The 16,453-nt window shown below is 38.5% G+C and overlaps 1 protein-coding gene across 5 annotated transcripts in view; it reads right to left on the reverse strand.

Moving 5' to 3' along the window:
• Positions 1–16,453, reverse strand: part of lamp2.L (lysosomal-associated membrane protein 2 L homeolog) — a 41,315-nt gene that overhangs the window by 661 nt on the left and 24,201 nt on the right. For 2 of the 5 annotated variants that reach the window (XM_018229787.2, XM_018229784.2), the window contains exon 9: positions 1,224–1,637. The exons of 2 other annotated variants lie outside the window; for them this stretch is intronic. In XM_018229787.2, the coding sequence (XP_018085276.1) occupies positions 1,498–1,637 (140 nt within the window). In that variant the 3' untranslated portion in view covers positions 1,224–1,497. Of the gene's footprint in view, positions 1–1,223; positions 1,638–14,795; positions 15,764–16,453 lie in introns of those variants that run through there. One more of the 5 variants, XM_018229783.2, reaches the window with a different exon arrangement.

The following is a 16,453-nucleotide window of genomic DNA, read 5'->3' on the forward strand; positions in this document are numbered from 1 at the left end:
ATGTCCATTATCCGTGCACTGGAAAGCTACCTCATCAGCACCAGGTAAGTAAAGCATTAAGTTATTTGAGTTGCCCTTTTTAACTCAATAATAACAAATACAGGTACAGGATCTATTATCCAGAATGCTCGGGACCTGGGGTTTTGGGGATACTGGATCTGTCTGTAATTTGGATCTTCATACCTTAAGTCTACTAGAAAATCATGTAAACATTAAATAAACCCAATAGGCTGGTTTTGCTTCCAATAAGGATTAATTATATCTTAGTTGGGATCAAGTAAAAACTACTGTTTTATCATCAGGGCAAGGACAGACGTGGCGTTTTTGCAGCGTTTTTATGTTGCATTTTTTAAAAAAGAACAGCCAGGCGTAAATACGCCACTGAAACCACATGCGACCGTCAACATGCGTTTTTCATCACGTAGGATTCTTTTCCGAACATGCACTTCTCATTGTTCTCATTGAGAATTTGGAGGCCATATTTAAAATACGCTGTGTATTTACGTAAAGTGTGGTTTTAAACGTGCAGATCCCATAGAGTCTAATGATTTGGTAGTTTCTTGATGTATTGGCGTTTCTGCTAAAAAACTCCAATACTGGCGTCCTGTGGCGGATTTCAGCTTGCGAGCGCCCTGTGTGAATTGCCATAGTGCGTTTTCCATTAGTTTTAGTGGTAGTGCAGTTTATGTGTATTTACGCCTGGCTGTTGTTTTTTAAAAACGCAACGCAAAAATGGCCCGTCTGGCCTTGCCCTTACAGAGAAAAAGGGAATCAAAGGGAATAAAATGGAGTCAAGTCTGTAATTCAGAGCTTTCTGGATAACGGGTCCCATGCCTATACCAGGATTTTTTCACCTCAGATGTACCGCTGAACCTATTCTAATAGTCAAGCAGCTGCATAGAGACAGGGCAAAACTCAGATGCAGAGAACAAAAATAAAGAGTTTTTTTTTTAAGATGCGTAATAAACAGTAGCAATAACAATACATTGGGTAGCCTTACAGAGCTTTTGTTTTTTTAGATGGGGTCAGTGACCCCCATATGAAAGCTGTAAAGAGTCAGTGGAAGACGGCAAATAATTGAAAAACTATTAAAAAAAAAAAAAAAATGAAGGCCGATGAAAAAACTGCTTAGAGTTAGCCATTCTATAACATACTCAAAGTGAACTTAAAGGTGAACCAACCAAGTGAAAGAAAAAACACACACACAGTATGACACATAGAAATGAATTCCTTCAATTTAATTTGTGCATTACAAACTGGCTAGATCATATCAAAAAACAATTATGGAATCACATAAAAAAATCACATTCTCCATAGCTCAGGGGTAGAACGACCAAAGTCAATGCACTTTTAAGTACCCCATGCGAAAAGGAATGCTAAAACCTATGTCCAGTAGAGTTATATATTGTTTTTGGGCAAGTCCTTCCCGGCACTGTCCATTTGATTTCATGTAGAGATCAAAAAAAAAAATTTCTGTGCCCCTCCCCCACAGCACTTTTACATTTGTTCATATCCAGCTGAATATTGCCTCCTGCGCCCAATGAAATAAGCGACCGTCACTAGGACGACTAAGGCTCCCAATGCGGCTCCCACAACTATAGGGACAATGAAGTTCTGATCTGCAAAGCAATCTTCAGCTACATGGGAAATAAAAAGAAATGGAAAAGAAAAACAAAAAAACAAAACACAATGTAAATAAAAGGGGAGGAGAAGCCTTTAAGCCTCAGCGTAATTAAATGAAATCCTGCAGTAAATGAATGGCAAAGGGCGACAGGTTGTAAACATAAAGTAAGTGATGGGTATAGGCTTTAAAGGATCAGTAACATCAATTTTTTTTAAAAAAAAATTCATTAGTATAGAACGAAAAAAAAACACAAAGACATATTAAACTTTTAAATCGCTAAGTCTTTATTAAGAAATAACTTACCGAAACTGCGCTTGCACTCCTCTTCAGAAAAGGCGACGATCCATCATGTGGCCCTCGATTTCTCCTCCCTGGCTATCTCTTATAAAAGGAAGGCAGGGAGGAGAAATCGAGGGCCGCACGATGGATCGCCTTTTCTGAAGAGGAGCGCAAGCGGAGTTTCGGTAAGTTATTTCCCAATAAAGACTTAGTGATTTAAAAGATTAATTTGTCCTTGTGGTTTTCTTTTTCGTTCTGTACTAACAAATTTTTTTTTTTTTTTTTTTAAAAATTGATGTTACTGGTCCTTTAATGTACAGTTATTTCACTATTCCTGCTGGTACAGCTATATAAATATCCCCAGCTTGCCCAGAGCAGGGGAACTGACAGCCTGGAATTGACAGCGTTGTTGCCATGTCTGCAGCAGGGAAATATGTCTGTATAATGAAACACAAATAATAATAGACAATGTGTGAAATAGAAACCCAGTTAATGATGGTAGACCTATTATCCGGAATGCGTTGGAAGTGGGTTTTTTTATTTTGCATTATTTGGATCACCATGCCTTAAAGGAACAATAACATTTTAAAGTAATGAAAATATAATGTGCTGTTGCCCTGCACTGGTAAAACTGATGTGTTTGCTCCAGAAACACTACTATAGTTCATATAAACAAGTTGCTGTGTAGCAATGGTGGAAATTGAAAAAAGGCTACAGTATACAGCACAGGTTAAATAGTGTATAACAGAAAAAAACATTATGTTCTACAGAGCTTATCTGTTATCTGCTGTGTAACCTGAGCCTTTTCTCCTTTGAATGGCTGCCCCCATTGCTACACAGCAGCTTATTTGTATAAACAATAGTAGTGTTTCTGAAGCAAACACAGCAGTTTTACCAGTGCAGGGCAACACTGCATTATATATTCATCACTTAAAACACTTTCATTTTTTGGTGTTACTGTTCCTTTAAAGGAGAAAGAAACCCACAGCAAATTCTCAGTCTTTTTAGCAAGATTTGAATTTGCCGGAATTCAGGCGCCTAGCTGAGCCAAACCGTAAATATCACGTGACTTTTCGTCATTAATTTAGAGAAATCACAAAATGTTTTTCCAGTCCGGGTGCTAAATTGAATGTTCAGTTCAGGATTTAGCCAAATCTGGAAATAAAGATTTAGGGGTATATTTATCAAAGTTAATAGTGAAATTCCGCCACTCTCCATTCATTTCTATGGGATTTTTATAGGCGTATTTATCAAAGGGTGAACTTTCACTTCACCCATTGATAAATACGCCTTTCAAAATCCCATAGAAATGAATTGAGAGCTGCGGAATTTCACTCTAGTGGCGGAACTTCACTCTTTGATAAATTTACCCCTCAGAATTCAGCCAAAACCCAACAATAAGGATTTGCTAGACCCATAGTAGAAACCTACCTCTGTCAATTAATCTTGGGGTAAGATTTCCTAGGAGAGATTGTGTCTCTTTCTAATGAAATACAGAGCAAGTTGCCTCTCTCTCATGTAGATTTATATTAACACCAAAAATCTTTTTCTCTTACCCAAAGCTTGGGAACACATACTTGGCCTTGCCAGTGACAATGTCTGCTCTCCAGCTGCTCTAAAAACTCTTTAAGAAAAGGGATTCTATTTTTATTTAGAAACTTTTACAGGTATGGGACCTGTTATCCAGAATGCTCGGGACATGGGGTTTTCCAGATAATGGATCTTCATACCTTAAGTCTACTAGAAAGTCATGTAAAGATTAAATAAACCCAATAGGCTGGTTTTGCTTCCAATAAGGATTAATTATATCTTAGTTGGGATCAAGTACAGGCTACTGTTTTATTATTACAGAGAAAAAGAAAATTATTTTCTTAAAAAACTGGATTATTTGGATAAAGAAGAGTCTATAGGAAACAGCCTTTCCGTAATTATGAGCTTTCTAGATAACGGATACATACCGTATTTCAAAATAGTAATCGTAATTTTGATTTTACTCCTTTTTCGCCAGTTATGCAGTTTGGGAAAACTTCTTTGGATAAAGATTCTCCACTACTTTTCTTTTAATTCTGGGCAACTAAAGCAAATAAAAGAAACGATTGACCCTGACACTGGTAACCTTGCCTCTTGGCATTCACTTCATCAGAAATTTCGTTTAATAAAAAGAGATCTAGTGATATTTGTTCAATTAAAATAGGGCATATTGTTTACTAGTCCAGATATGAATAGAAATGTTTCTTTAAGCCCCGTTTCAGAAAAATGACTGGAATTGATTGAAAACCCTGGTTTAATTAGAATGAATCATTTTATTAGTCGTTCTCTCTGGGGCAATTTTGGGGTGAATGAGTTGGTTTTAGAACCTTTTTAAAGGGTGAGGTTCTTATAACCGACTCACGTCTTTATCTTCATTTAATCGTCGTCTCCATTCGGAAGATGATTCATTACATTAAAAAAAGAGATGAATTTCATAAGTCACTTTCTTATTGTCCAAAGTGTTATGAAAGCAAGATTCGAATTTTCCACTCTCTATGATCTTGCCCCTAATATATCTACGGTTTGGAAAACGGTTGAAAATGATTTGGCTAGGACTTTAATAACTTTAAGAAGTTTAAAATACACACTTCTTTAATTTGCATTATTAGGTCTTAGAAAGGACATTTGCTTTCAGGATCTAGACAAATCGTTGGGTATTAGGATGGTTATGAACTTTTTACAGGTTTTAATGGCTTCTACAAGAAAACCAATGTTTTGTCAATTGGTTATCTAATGATTCTCTGACTTTAAAACTTATTTTGAGTTATCTGAAAAGTCTACAAGAAACTCTATACTCTAAAGGTGGCCATACACGGATAGATCCGCTCGTTTGGCGATGTCGCCAAACGAGCGTATCTCCCTCCGATATGCCCACCTTGAGGTGGGCAATATCGGGCTGATCCGATCGTGGGCCCTAGGGCCCAACGATCGGATCCTAGCGTTCGCCAAACGGGCGGTCGGATCGCGGGACCGCATCAACGAACTTTTGCGGCCGCGATCCGACGGGATTTTTAATCCCATCCGATCGAGATCTGGCCGACTTTCAGCCAGATCTCGATCGGGGAAGCCCGTCGGGGGCCCCCATACACGGGCCAATAAGCTGCCGACTCGGTCTGTCGGCAGCTTTTATCGGCCCGTGTATGGCCACCTTAAAGGAGGTACATAATGGGGGGAATTCACTAAAGTGGAGAGAGTCCATTTCTGGAGTAAAAGTGGTGGTAACTTTCTCCATATTCACAAACAGAAATTTGCCTAAATTCCGACTCAACCACCACTTTTCATATTTTAGTGAAAGAAAGACCGTTTAGAGACACTTTTATGAATTTGTCTTTCAAACAACATTATGGGGCAGATTTATCAACCATCGAATTGAAATACTTCGAATTTGAATATCGAATTAGAACTATTTTTCACCGAATTTGGCCAACGAACATTCGAAGCAAAATCGTTTGATCGATTCAAACGATTTTAGCGTACGATCGAACGATTTTATTTAGATGTGTGAAGACTTAGAAAATGGTTGTAGAAGGTCCCCATAGGCTAACATAGCACTTCGGCAGGTTTCATTTGGCAAAGTATTGAAGTCGAAGTTTTTTTTAAAGAGACAGTACTTCGATTATGGAATGGTCGAATATTTGAAAGATTTTTACTTTGAATCGAAGTCGAAGTAAATTTGAAGTCGTAGTATCCTATTCGATGGTCGAAGTATCCAAAAAATTACTTCCACTTTCGACCCTTGATAAATCTGCCCCTAAAACGGTGCAAAGGCGACTTTTAAACGACATTTTCTCCCAACATTTTAAAAATGGAATAAAGATCTTCTTCCTGTATCAGATCAATTCTAAAATAACTTGCTCTGCTTTGGTTCACCCAATCTTTATTTCACACTTCTTTACCTCCTGTAGGTGCCCCATTGGGGAATTATTATCATATTAATAGGGATTAGCATTTTATAGTCAGGGCACAAGTTTCTGTCTAACCCTACAGGTGTAAAAGCCTCATTAACAAAACAAGTAAAACACTGATTAAACAAAAAAAAGTGTATTTTATACAATTTTATATTAAAAAATGTTTACACTTAAACTCACACTTGCATTATTTTACTAGTTTTATCTTAATGAATGAGGCAATATTAGCAATTTGAGTGAATATATGATCTAAAGGAAAAGTAAAGCTTCACAGCCATTTTTTTTAGTTTTATCAGCAATTAAGACACTTGACCTAAGATAATAAAACATATTTCTGATACAAATCCTTATATTATGCAAAATAGTATTTCCTGTATTTAGACACTTATATCTTGTTACAGAATTGGAATTACACAAACATGTAGGCAGATTCAGAATGCCCATGTTATCCTGAAAACAATCAGGTATAATTTTCCTAGGTAAAATAAAACCCCTCCCCCAAAAAAGCCAATTTGATGTCTGACTGACAGTTGTGGTAAGAGCAAAAGACAAAATCTGAAAACTGTTTAAACGACAAATTCACAAAAGTGGAGATAGAGGTTTGTGAATTTAGTGGGAAATCAGACATTTTTATCTCGGTTTTTATTTTGTCTCAATATCACCACTTTTGTGAATTCGCCCCAATGTCTTTCAAGATTGTTGGGGGGATATTTTTGAACATTGTAGAGTCAAAAAATAAAAGAATTCATTAAGAAGGTTTAAAAAGGGTCTACAATTTTTTTCTCGGAGGCATAAAAACAGTGATTCTTGAGGTCTATTTTCAACCGGTTTCTGTTTCTATTTCTATGCTTGAAAACTCAATAAAAAGAAAGTAAAACTACAACTCCCAGTAGCACATCTGCAACAATGACTACTTTTCATTCAGTTAAGACAGGAGTGCCCATACTTGCGGGATCTACTTTTAGTGATCTTGTCCCATTATGATCTACGTCCATAATATCACTGTTAGCATTCTGTTCCATGGAAAATATTACTTACATATTATATTGATTTATAAGAGAATTTATATTCCTATATCTCAAAACAACTATTTCTTATGTAATCTTAACAGAATAAATATCTGAATGAAAAGAATAAAACAGAAGGGTAATTTAGTCAAGCTGTTTGTTGACAGTGTCTTGAGATCTACTGATCACCAACTAAAGGTCAACTGGATCCCAATCTACCTTTTAGAGTTAAGAGTTGGAAGTTTATCAGCATAAAGACTTTGAAAGCAATCCATGTCAGTGGTTCCTAAGGGCAGAGACAGACGAGAAGATTCAGGGAGATTTAGTCACCCAGTGACAAATCGGCTCTTCTTCAGGTGACTAATCTCCCCCAACTGCCTCCCCGCCGGCTAAAATCTAAATCGCCAGCGCAAGGCCCTCAGAGCGATTCGTTGCCCGAAGTTGACTAACCAGAAAACTTCAGGCGACTTTGGAAAATGAAGCTCCATCCCGCCGGTGATTTCGATTCTAGCCGGCAGGACACATGTGGAGATTCAGGGAGATCAGTCGACCGAAGAAGAGGCGATTTGTCGCTGGGCGACTAATCTCCACGTGTCTCTGCTCTAAACTGTGGGGCTGATCCTCCATCAAGGAAAACCTTCACAGTGGCTGGGGGACAGGGTGTGTCCAGCCTAAAGAGATAAAGGATGTCACTTTTTGGCATCTACATTACCATACAGGTGGGGCATGTTCATGAGGGGAATTTCATGAGTAGGGCAGGGAAAGGGGGAGCTTGGAGCAAGGCCTTGGCCAAGTGAGAATCCTAGGTGAGATTGGGGGGAAAACTCTATTACTTTTCTGAAAGCAAAGGTGTATAGGTATATTAGGTTGAGATGTGGGAACAGACCTACTTGCTGCCCTATAGATTTGTGGCTCCGTTGTTAAACAGCTAACACAGCAATGTCTTCAGTTGTCTGTATGAGTAAGAGGGCCCTTAACCAAATGGTGGATCTCAAAAAGAAAACTATCTGTTACAGGCTAATATAGAACAACTTTCTCATTGTGCTTTTATCTATTTTTGGAATACGTGCTTCTATTCCCCTTTTGGCTTATGGCACAAGTGGCGTTCTTCAAAAATTCCCTCGGCAGCATAATTACGCCAGTAATTTATTTACATTGGAATGAATTGTATGTATCACTGTCTGTGTCATATTACGTGGAGCATGCTGCCTTATCATTAGTGGTGCCCTGCTTTATTACATTTGCATAATACATTGTGGGGATAGAGAAATAACTATAATTGTAACGGAGTATGGGAAAGTAAAAAAACATCTGAATCTGCTCGTGTTTATGCAATGATATACACACCTGCCACGTGTCACGTTAGCTTTAAACGAGACAAGAATGTACCAAAGCATTATAGTCTTTTGAAAATAGAAGGAATGTTTTTGGCTGATTTATTGTAAATTTTCCCACAGACCCCACTAATTGCTGTTCCACTTACTGCTGCCTCCTTTTCCAGGCTGTGCAGGGGAGCCGGTGGCATTAGCTCACTGTACTGTAGGAGAGGAACCAATCAGCAGCTAGGCTGACTTGATAGGGGACTGACGTCTGTCTCTGATTTTGTGACTGCAGGGCTTTGATCGCCCTCCTACTGTGCTTCTAGCAGGGACTGCTAGGATATGCTCACCCCTTATTTCAAACAGAGACAGGGGCTGTTAAATACTGTATAAATGTAAAGTGCTTGTAGATATAAATGTATATAAAAAGAAATATAAATGTAGAGTGCTTGTAGATATAAATGTATATATAAAGAAATATAAATGTAAAGTGCTTGTAGATATAAATTATATATAAAGAAATATAAAAGGATAGTGCTAGTAAATATAAATGTAAAGTGTTTGTAGATATAAGGGTAAGGCCAGACGAGGAGATTCGGGGAGATTTTGTCGCCTGGCGACTTATCGCCATGTCTTTTGCGCGACTATCTCCCCGAACTGCCTCAGCGTCTTTTCCCCATAGGCTACAGCGCAAAATCGCCAGCGCTAATGCACACGCAGCGATGCGTTTTCAATAGTCGCCTAAAGTTGCCTCAGTGTAAATTATACATAAAAGAAATATAAAAGGATAGTGCTAGTAGATATAAAAAAATATAAATGTAAAGTGCTTGTAGATATAAATGTATATTTAAAAAAATTTAAATATAAAGTGTTTGTAGATATAAATGTATATATAAAAAAATATAAATGTAAAGTGTTTGTAGATATAAATGTATATATAAAAAATATAAATGTAAAGTGCTTGTAGATATAAATGTATATATAAAAAATATAAATGTAAAGTGTTTGTTGAAACAGTATGGAGTGTTTAAACACTTCATACTTTTTCTACACGCACTTAACATTTATTTTTAACTTATAAGTATTTTTATATAAATATATTTCTTACTAATTTTAAACATTTTTTATATTATATTTTTTTTACATATCTTTTCTACACTATTGGACTTTGGGTGTACAAATATGGCACTGTGTCACTTTAAATTCAGTTAAGGTCAGGCCCGGACTGGCAATCTGTGGGTTCTGGCAAATGCCAGAGGGGCTGCTATAAGGTGCCATAGAAAGTCAGTATTTAGTGGGCTGTTTGGGCCTCTATGTGGGCTGACTGGGCCTCTGTGTACCTGAAATGCCAAGGCCTTTTTTAATTCTCAATCCGGACCTAGTTAATGTGCACCAATATGGCACCTTAAGGGTAAGGGTACACCTGGCGATTCGGGGAGATTACCTCTTCTTTGGGGCGACTAACCTCCCCGAACGCCTTCCCCATATTCCGAACTCGCTCCGAAGTTTCCTCTTGAGGCAACTTCGGAATACGAAGCGCCGCGTGTGCCATGCAGCAGGCGACTTTACATTATAGCCGGCGCAAGACAGGGGGAAGGTGTTTGGGGAGATTAGTCACCAGGCAACTAAATCTCCCCGAATCGCCCTTACCCTAAAAGAGACAAGGGTGTAACCTTGAGCCACACCCACTAAAACTGTATATAGTGATTGTTGCATTTGGATACGTCATAATTGATTTGCTAATTGATGTATTGTTCTGATTGGTGCACTCGTTTAAATATCTGAGGCATGGCTCTGTAAAGATAGCCTAACATGAAACGAGTAAGGCTGTGGACACAAACTACTTTTTTTTAGCCCAGAGTCAACCCAGCACCATATATTTATTTAATAATGCCAACAAGATCGGGGGGATTTCACACTTCATGCTATGTCTCCATTAAAGGGATAGAGACAGTCTTACAAGAAGTATCAGCCCTATTTACAGGAAATGGTACATGTCTAGTTTAGGGGACCCTCCCCTCTATATGCTCTACTTTCTCAGGTATATTTTAGATTATTGTAGTCTGTGTAGCTCACAGGCTGACTGATGAGCCTTTGGGCCACATGGATGAATAGTATATGAAGGTTCATACACAATATGGGTACCTTTTTATTGTTAGATCAGCAGGAAGTGAAGAAGATCCTTCACTCTGCCCAAAATCGTGCATTGGCCAAATCTTCCCAGTCCTTGAACGGACAGTATCCTTGATCCTTTTTTTTTCCATTCAGCTTTATATGCTATATCTTTAATTGCCCAGTATGAACAAATAAAATATCTAGACAGTAACAATTCTATTTCAGAACTAGAGGTATGGAATTTGTTCTCAGGAATGTTTGGGACCTTCTGGATAATCTGGATCACCATACCTATGTCCTCCATCACCTGATGTGTGGGCTAGAAGGTGGAAAAAATAACAGAAAAGCCTAAATAGTGCTGGGCCTCCATCCTCCACTCCGCAGTTTAGGCAGGGCTGCCACCTTCTACACTAGTGAAGTCTGGGCAGGGGGCAGACTGTGCTTGTGCTTTAGGTGATCTTGATATAAACCCTATACAGTAGCTTGTTTAATAACTTGTTTAAACAGACCCTATGAAAAGTGGCATTCCTGCAATACATATCTGTCTGGATAATAGAACCTGGACTGAAAATCCTGCTCAAGCTCACAAGTCTCTTCTGTTAGGGAGGCCATTGTGCAGCTAATCCTTAAATCAGGGGGAATTCTGCAACAAGCCTTAGAATCATTAATGAACCAATTACACACACATAACCCTTTTCTAAAATCCTTGAAGGCTGGCATTGCTGCAAAGGCTCCAGACAGAACTGAAACCAGTATTCTCAGCACTTGTATCAAGCCCTTGTTATAAATACACCAAAGCAGATTGTCTCCATAAATTCTTTAAAGGGGACCCGTCACCCAAAAAAATTATTCAAAATCCTATTTTATCACATTAGTCAAGCAAAATGAACTTTAATTACACTGTTTAAATTATTTGAATCTTGTTTCCTTCAGTCTGGGAATTCAAAATGGTAGCAAGCAGGCAGCAGCCATTTTGTGGACACTGTTTTTAAGGAAAGCCTTGTATCATCTCAGAATCTTGTTTGTGCACCAGAATGGGGGACCTGATGTCCATCCCCATGCCCTGGCTACACAATTAAATGGTAAAGAGAACGGGGGGATGTGTGGAGAGCAGTGACATCTAGGAAGTGCTGAATGGAAAGTGAAAGTAATTGTCTGCCCCGCCTCTATGCCCAGGGCATAGAGGAGGGGCAGACAATATTTGATTGATAGCTGAGATTTTTAAATGAGCTTACAGAAGCTATGAATGCTTTAATAAAAAATAGAAATTGGATTTCATGTTTAATTTGAAAAGAACTTTTATTATACAGATTTTTGTGTCTGGGTGACAGGTCCACTTTAAGATGGCCATACCCAGGCAAACTGAAGAGGTGGCCCATTTTGATCAAGTTGTCAGCTTATCTGTCCCTGTACATAAATATATATGAACATTGTGCAGTCAGGTCTTCTGTTTGGCAGCCTAGAGACCCTTTATGTGCAGGTCATTGGATCCAGGACTAAACAGATTCTGGCAAAAGCATATAAGATATTTATCTGGGCCTCGGTGTACTTGGAATGCCAGGGCCTGTTTTGAATCTTAGTTCAGAACTAGGGTTGTAACCTATCTGGTCTTGGCCTGGACAGTCCAGCTTTTGGAAGGGATGTCTGGGTCAAAACTGCCTCCTCACTTTTCCAAATTAGTAAATCCGGACAGGACTCCCTTGATTGAGGAGGCAGTTAGCCAATTGCCACTTGATAGTCATGGCCCCTGACAGAACAATCCCACCCCTGATATCACCATCCTCCCCCCTACCAGTAGTACCACCAGCCCAGAGACCTGATCTGACTTTATTCTTGATCTAGATCTGCCAGAAATTGTCAGATTTCTTCCCCATTTCCTGAGCTGACAGTTATGACCAGAGAGAGTGTCTTAGTGTTTAGACACACGGGCAGATTTTGTCGCCTGGCAACTAATCTTCTCTTCGTCTGGGCGACAATCTCCCCGAACTGCCTTTGCGTGTCTTTCCAGCTGCTATAATGAAAAGCTTTCTGTGCTAAAGCACACGTGGAACTTAGTTTTCCGAAGTCGCCCGAAGTTTCCTCGTGATGCAACTTCAGCCGACTTCGGAAAACGAAGCACCGCGTCTGCTTTAGCGCAGGCGACTTTTCATTATAGCGGACGGGAAGAAGACACACAAAGGCAGTTCGGGGAGATTGTCGCCCAGACGAAGAGGCGATTAGTCGCCAGGCAACTAAATCTGCCCGTGTCTCAACCCTTAGAGAGAGTCACAAGAACCTAAATCTTTGGACCTGTAAACTGGCAAACTACTGTCTGCCAGTCTAGCTGCTGTGTTTCCAGATAAGCAGGTGCCTAGGCAAGCCCATCCACCTCACACAGCTAAAATACTCTTCTTTTCATCAAAAAACTATGTTTTTTTGGTTTTGCATAACTTTTGATGATAGTACATACAATACAAATCTTACAGCAGTTCAAATTTGCAAACCATGGTCTGAACTACTACTTGAATTCTAGAAAAAAAATAAGCAAACAGCACACCAAACATAAATCTTACAGTATTTTCCATTCTTTATTAACTTTCAGAACATATAATAAAACACTTATAACATGTTGCCCCCCCACTAAGGAAAAAACAACAACATATATACAATATGAAACTCAAAAGAAACACACAGAGAAGTGCTAAAATGCTGTTCCATGACTAACTAAGCATATGTCTAAAATGAATGCCTCTATGCAAAGTTGAAACGAGCAATTCCATATAAATAGGGATCATTTATCAACACTGGGCAAAATTTGCCCATGGGCAGTAACCCATAGTAACCAGTGATTAACTTTTTTCAGGCAGCTGCAGGTAGAACAATGAATGCAACAATCAGATTGGTTGCTATGGGTAATTGCCAATGGGCAAATTTGCCCAGTGTTGATAAATGACCCCCAATATCTGTTATTAAACTGAAGAGGCAGCTGAGCAAGCTTGCTGACTAGCAATATGGATGCACTTAACAGACCAATCATTAAACAAAATTATAGAAACGCTGTTGGACACGGCTGGGAAGGACAACTATGGAGACAACTGTAAAATCAAAAGGCTGGGAAATTACAATTCAGACATGGATTAACACACACAAACAAAAAATCTATAGCCATAATGTTTAGTCGCCCCTATAATCAAACAGGTACAACTATAAAAAAAATTAAAAATTATTTTTCTTTTTACCTTGAATGAACTGGAAACTCGAATGGTATCTTATTTAAGAAAAAACTGGAACCTGAAACCCGAATGTGCGAGTTCGAGTCCCACAACCCAAATTGATCCGGTTTTCAGCAAAGAATTTGAATCTCTTGAATCTTGTGTTTTGGGGCAAAACCCTCCAAAAAAATCTCTATCATCTAATGGTTCGAAGGACCTCTGCCATGGACTAGCTGATCTCAACAGGTTTTAGATGGTGTATTATCAGATTCAAGCTATTTCCAGGGTCGGGGTATAATTAATGTCAAATATTCGAGTTTTTTGTCTGTTTTTTTTTTTTTTAACAGGAAAATGTGCGTTTTGACAAAAAAAAAAAAAAAAAAAAAAAAAAAAAAACCTTGAAAACTCAAATTTTTGTGGAAAAAAAAAAACAGCTCAAACCTTAATAAATCTGCCCCTATATGTTTACCCCTCAGCATCCTAAATTTTCTGATAGCAGTTTCTTGCATAATAAAATGTAACAGTTCTAGAGAAGAAAGAACTGGTCCACTATAAATTAGAATACTTGGGGCTATGACACATTATGCTGCTACACAGCAGAGGCAGACAAAAACCCCAAGTGCCGTTCGCCTTAAAGTGCCTATTAGGGATGCGCCAAATCCACTATTTTGGATTCGGCCAAACCCCCGAATCTTTCGCGAGAGAATACCGAACCGAATCTTAATTTGCATATGCAAATTAGGGGTGGGACGGGGAAAACATTTTTAACTTCCTTGTTTTGTTACCAAAAAGTCACACGATTTCCCTCCTCGCCCCTAATTTGCATGTGTAAATTAGGAATTCGGTTCAGCCGGGCAGAAGGATTCGGCTGAATCCGAATCCCGAACCAAATCCTGGATTCGGTGCATCCCTAGTGCCCATACATGTTACAACGGTCACAGGAAAGATCCTTCGTTTTTATTACTGATATTTACAGCTGAATCTTGAGATACAATAGAATTCTATCTGTATCGGACGATTCAGCAGTAAACAGCAGTATGGCTGCTTTAAGGCTAATGTCAAATGGGGCTAAAAGTCGGCCTACTTAAAAAATGAGACTAAAGATTCAGCCCCTATGCTGGAATCAGCATTGTCTGCACCCAGATTTGCGGAGTCAGTGATACAATGAATCTGGGTGCAGGTAAGGGGCTGATTTTCATCTGTGGTTTTCAGCAGCTCTGTGTGACATTAGCCTTAGTATGAGGGAGCAAGGAATGAATACGCTACAAGGCAAAACAAGACCAAAAGCAATGTATGCAGTGACAAAAAAAAAAGTCTTAATGGAAAATCCTTAGTTTAATTAAGCAGCTTATTGTCCCTTTTAAAGCACATTTGAAGTGCAGAACTTAATTGCATCCTGGGATATCCTGTGGATATGAGGTCTATAGCATAGGTAGAAATTATAGGGGTTTGCATCGCCCTTACAAAAATCAGCTGCATCTGACGGCTATTCATGGGTGCCGTTTTGGGAGCTTTGATACTATATTAGAAAAAATGCACATAGGCCCAGAAATAGCCAGGCTAGATTTTGCAATGTAAATCCACCTAGGGGCAGTGATAACTGGTGTATTATTTAGAATTAAATAGAAAGAGAACAAATGAGATATGAAGAGATAGAAAAAGAGCGAATCATTTACAGAAGGCTAGGTATTTATTTTGTGTTCTTACCCCCACATGTAATAAAAGGCACTAAGTTTGCCTAGGAGCATTAACCCACAGCAACCAATAAGATGTTTGCATTTTAAACAGGTGACCAGTAAATGCTTCCTGCTGATTGGTTGCTACGGGTTACTGCTCCTGGGCAAACTTAACGCCTTTTATTACTATAACTCTTGGAATGCTACCTGAAATAAGTGCCAATGATGAACATGAAAAGAAGTAAGGAAAGGCCAAAATTCAAAGGACGTCTTCCCTTCTAGAATACATCGGTTTAGCAGCTTAATCGGATTATTTTTGAGAAAATGGGGGAGGGGGGGAATACAATTCTGAGAGAGCATCGTAATTGAAGAGCTGAGAGTTGGACACTGGATTCCAGTATAGAAATGTACTTTTGCTTTAATTTAAAAAAAAAAAAAAAAAAAAGTGATGAGTGATAAGTGCAGATGAGACATTTACAGGGTTTGGTATCCGGCATAGCCTCTTCTTCTACCAATTAAGTAAGCAACCACAATAATGACAATTAGGCCTGTGAGGGCAGCACCAACTACGATTGGGATTACAATGGAGTCATCATCAAGCGAACATTGCTGAGCTGTTAATGGGGAATAAAACAAAAAGTGAATGAAAATTGGTCGATGAGAATGGAAAGGCAACAGAAATATTGATGACATGAAAAGTCTGAAATGAAGTAAAGCTAAACAAACTAAACAAAAAAAAAAAAACTTAAAAAGGGAAAAAGGCCGAAAGCAATAGGAGGGTGGCCATTTCTAGAAGTCGGTGTCTAAACAGAAGGTTAAAGGGGTGGTTGACCTTAAAGTTAACTTTTAGTTATGTTACAGAATGTCCAACTCTAAGCAACTTTTCAATTGGTCTTCATTATTTTTTTTTTTTTTACACTTTCTAAATTATTTGCCTTCCTGACTCTTTCCAGCTTTCAAATGGAGGTCACTGACCCCATCTAAAAAGAAATGCTCTGTAAGGCTACTAATTTATTGTTTGTTTGATACTTTTTATTACTGTTCTTTCTATGTAGGACCTCTCCTACTCATATTCCAGTCTCTTATTCAAATCAAGTGCATGGTTGCTAGGGCACCCCTAGCAACCAGACTGCAGAAATGCTAAATAACTAAAAAAAGACTACAAATAATAAAAAAAAATGAAAACCAATTGCAAATTGTCTCAGAATATCACTCTCTACATCATAATAAAAGTTAACTCAAAGGTGAACAACCCCTTTAAGTGATCAAATTAATAATTGTCCGATAAATTCACCAACTGTATA

Source organism: Xenopus laevis, chromosome 8L (assembly GCF_017654675.1).
Source record: "Xenopus laevis strain J_2021 chromosome 8L, Xenopus_laevis_v10.1, whole genome shotgun sequence".
Taxonomy (NCBI): Eukaryota; Metazoa; Chordata; class Amphibia; order Anura; family Pipidae; genus Xenopus; species Xenopus laevis.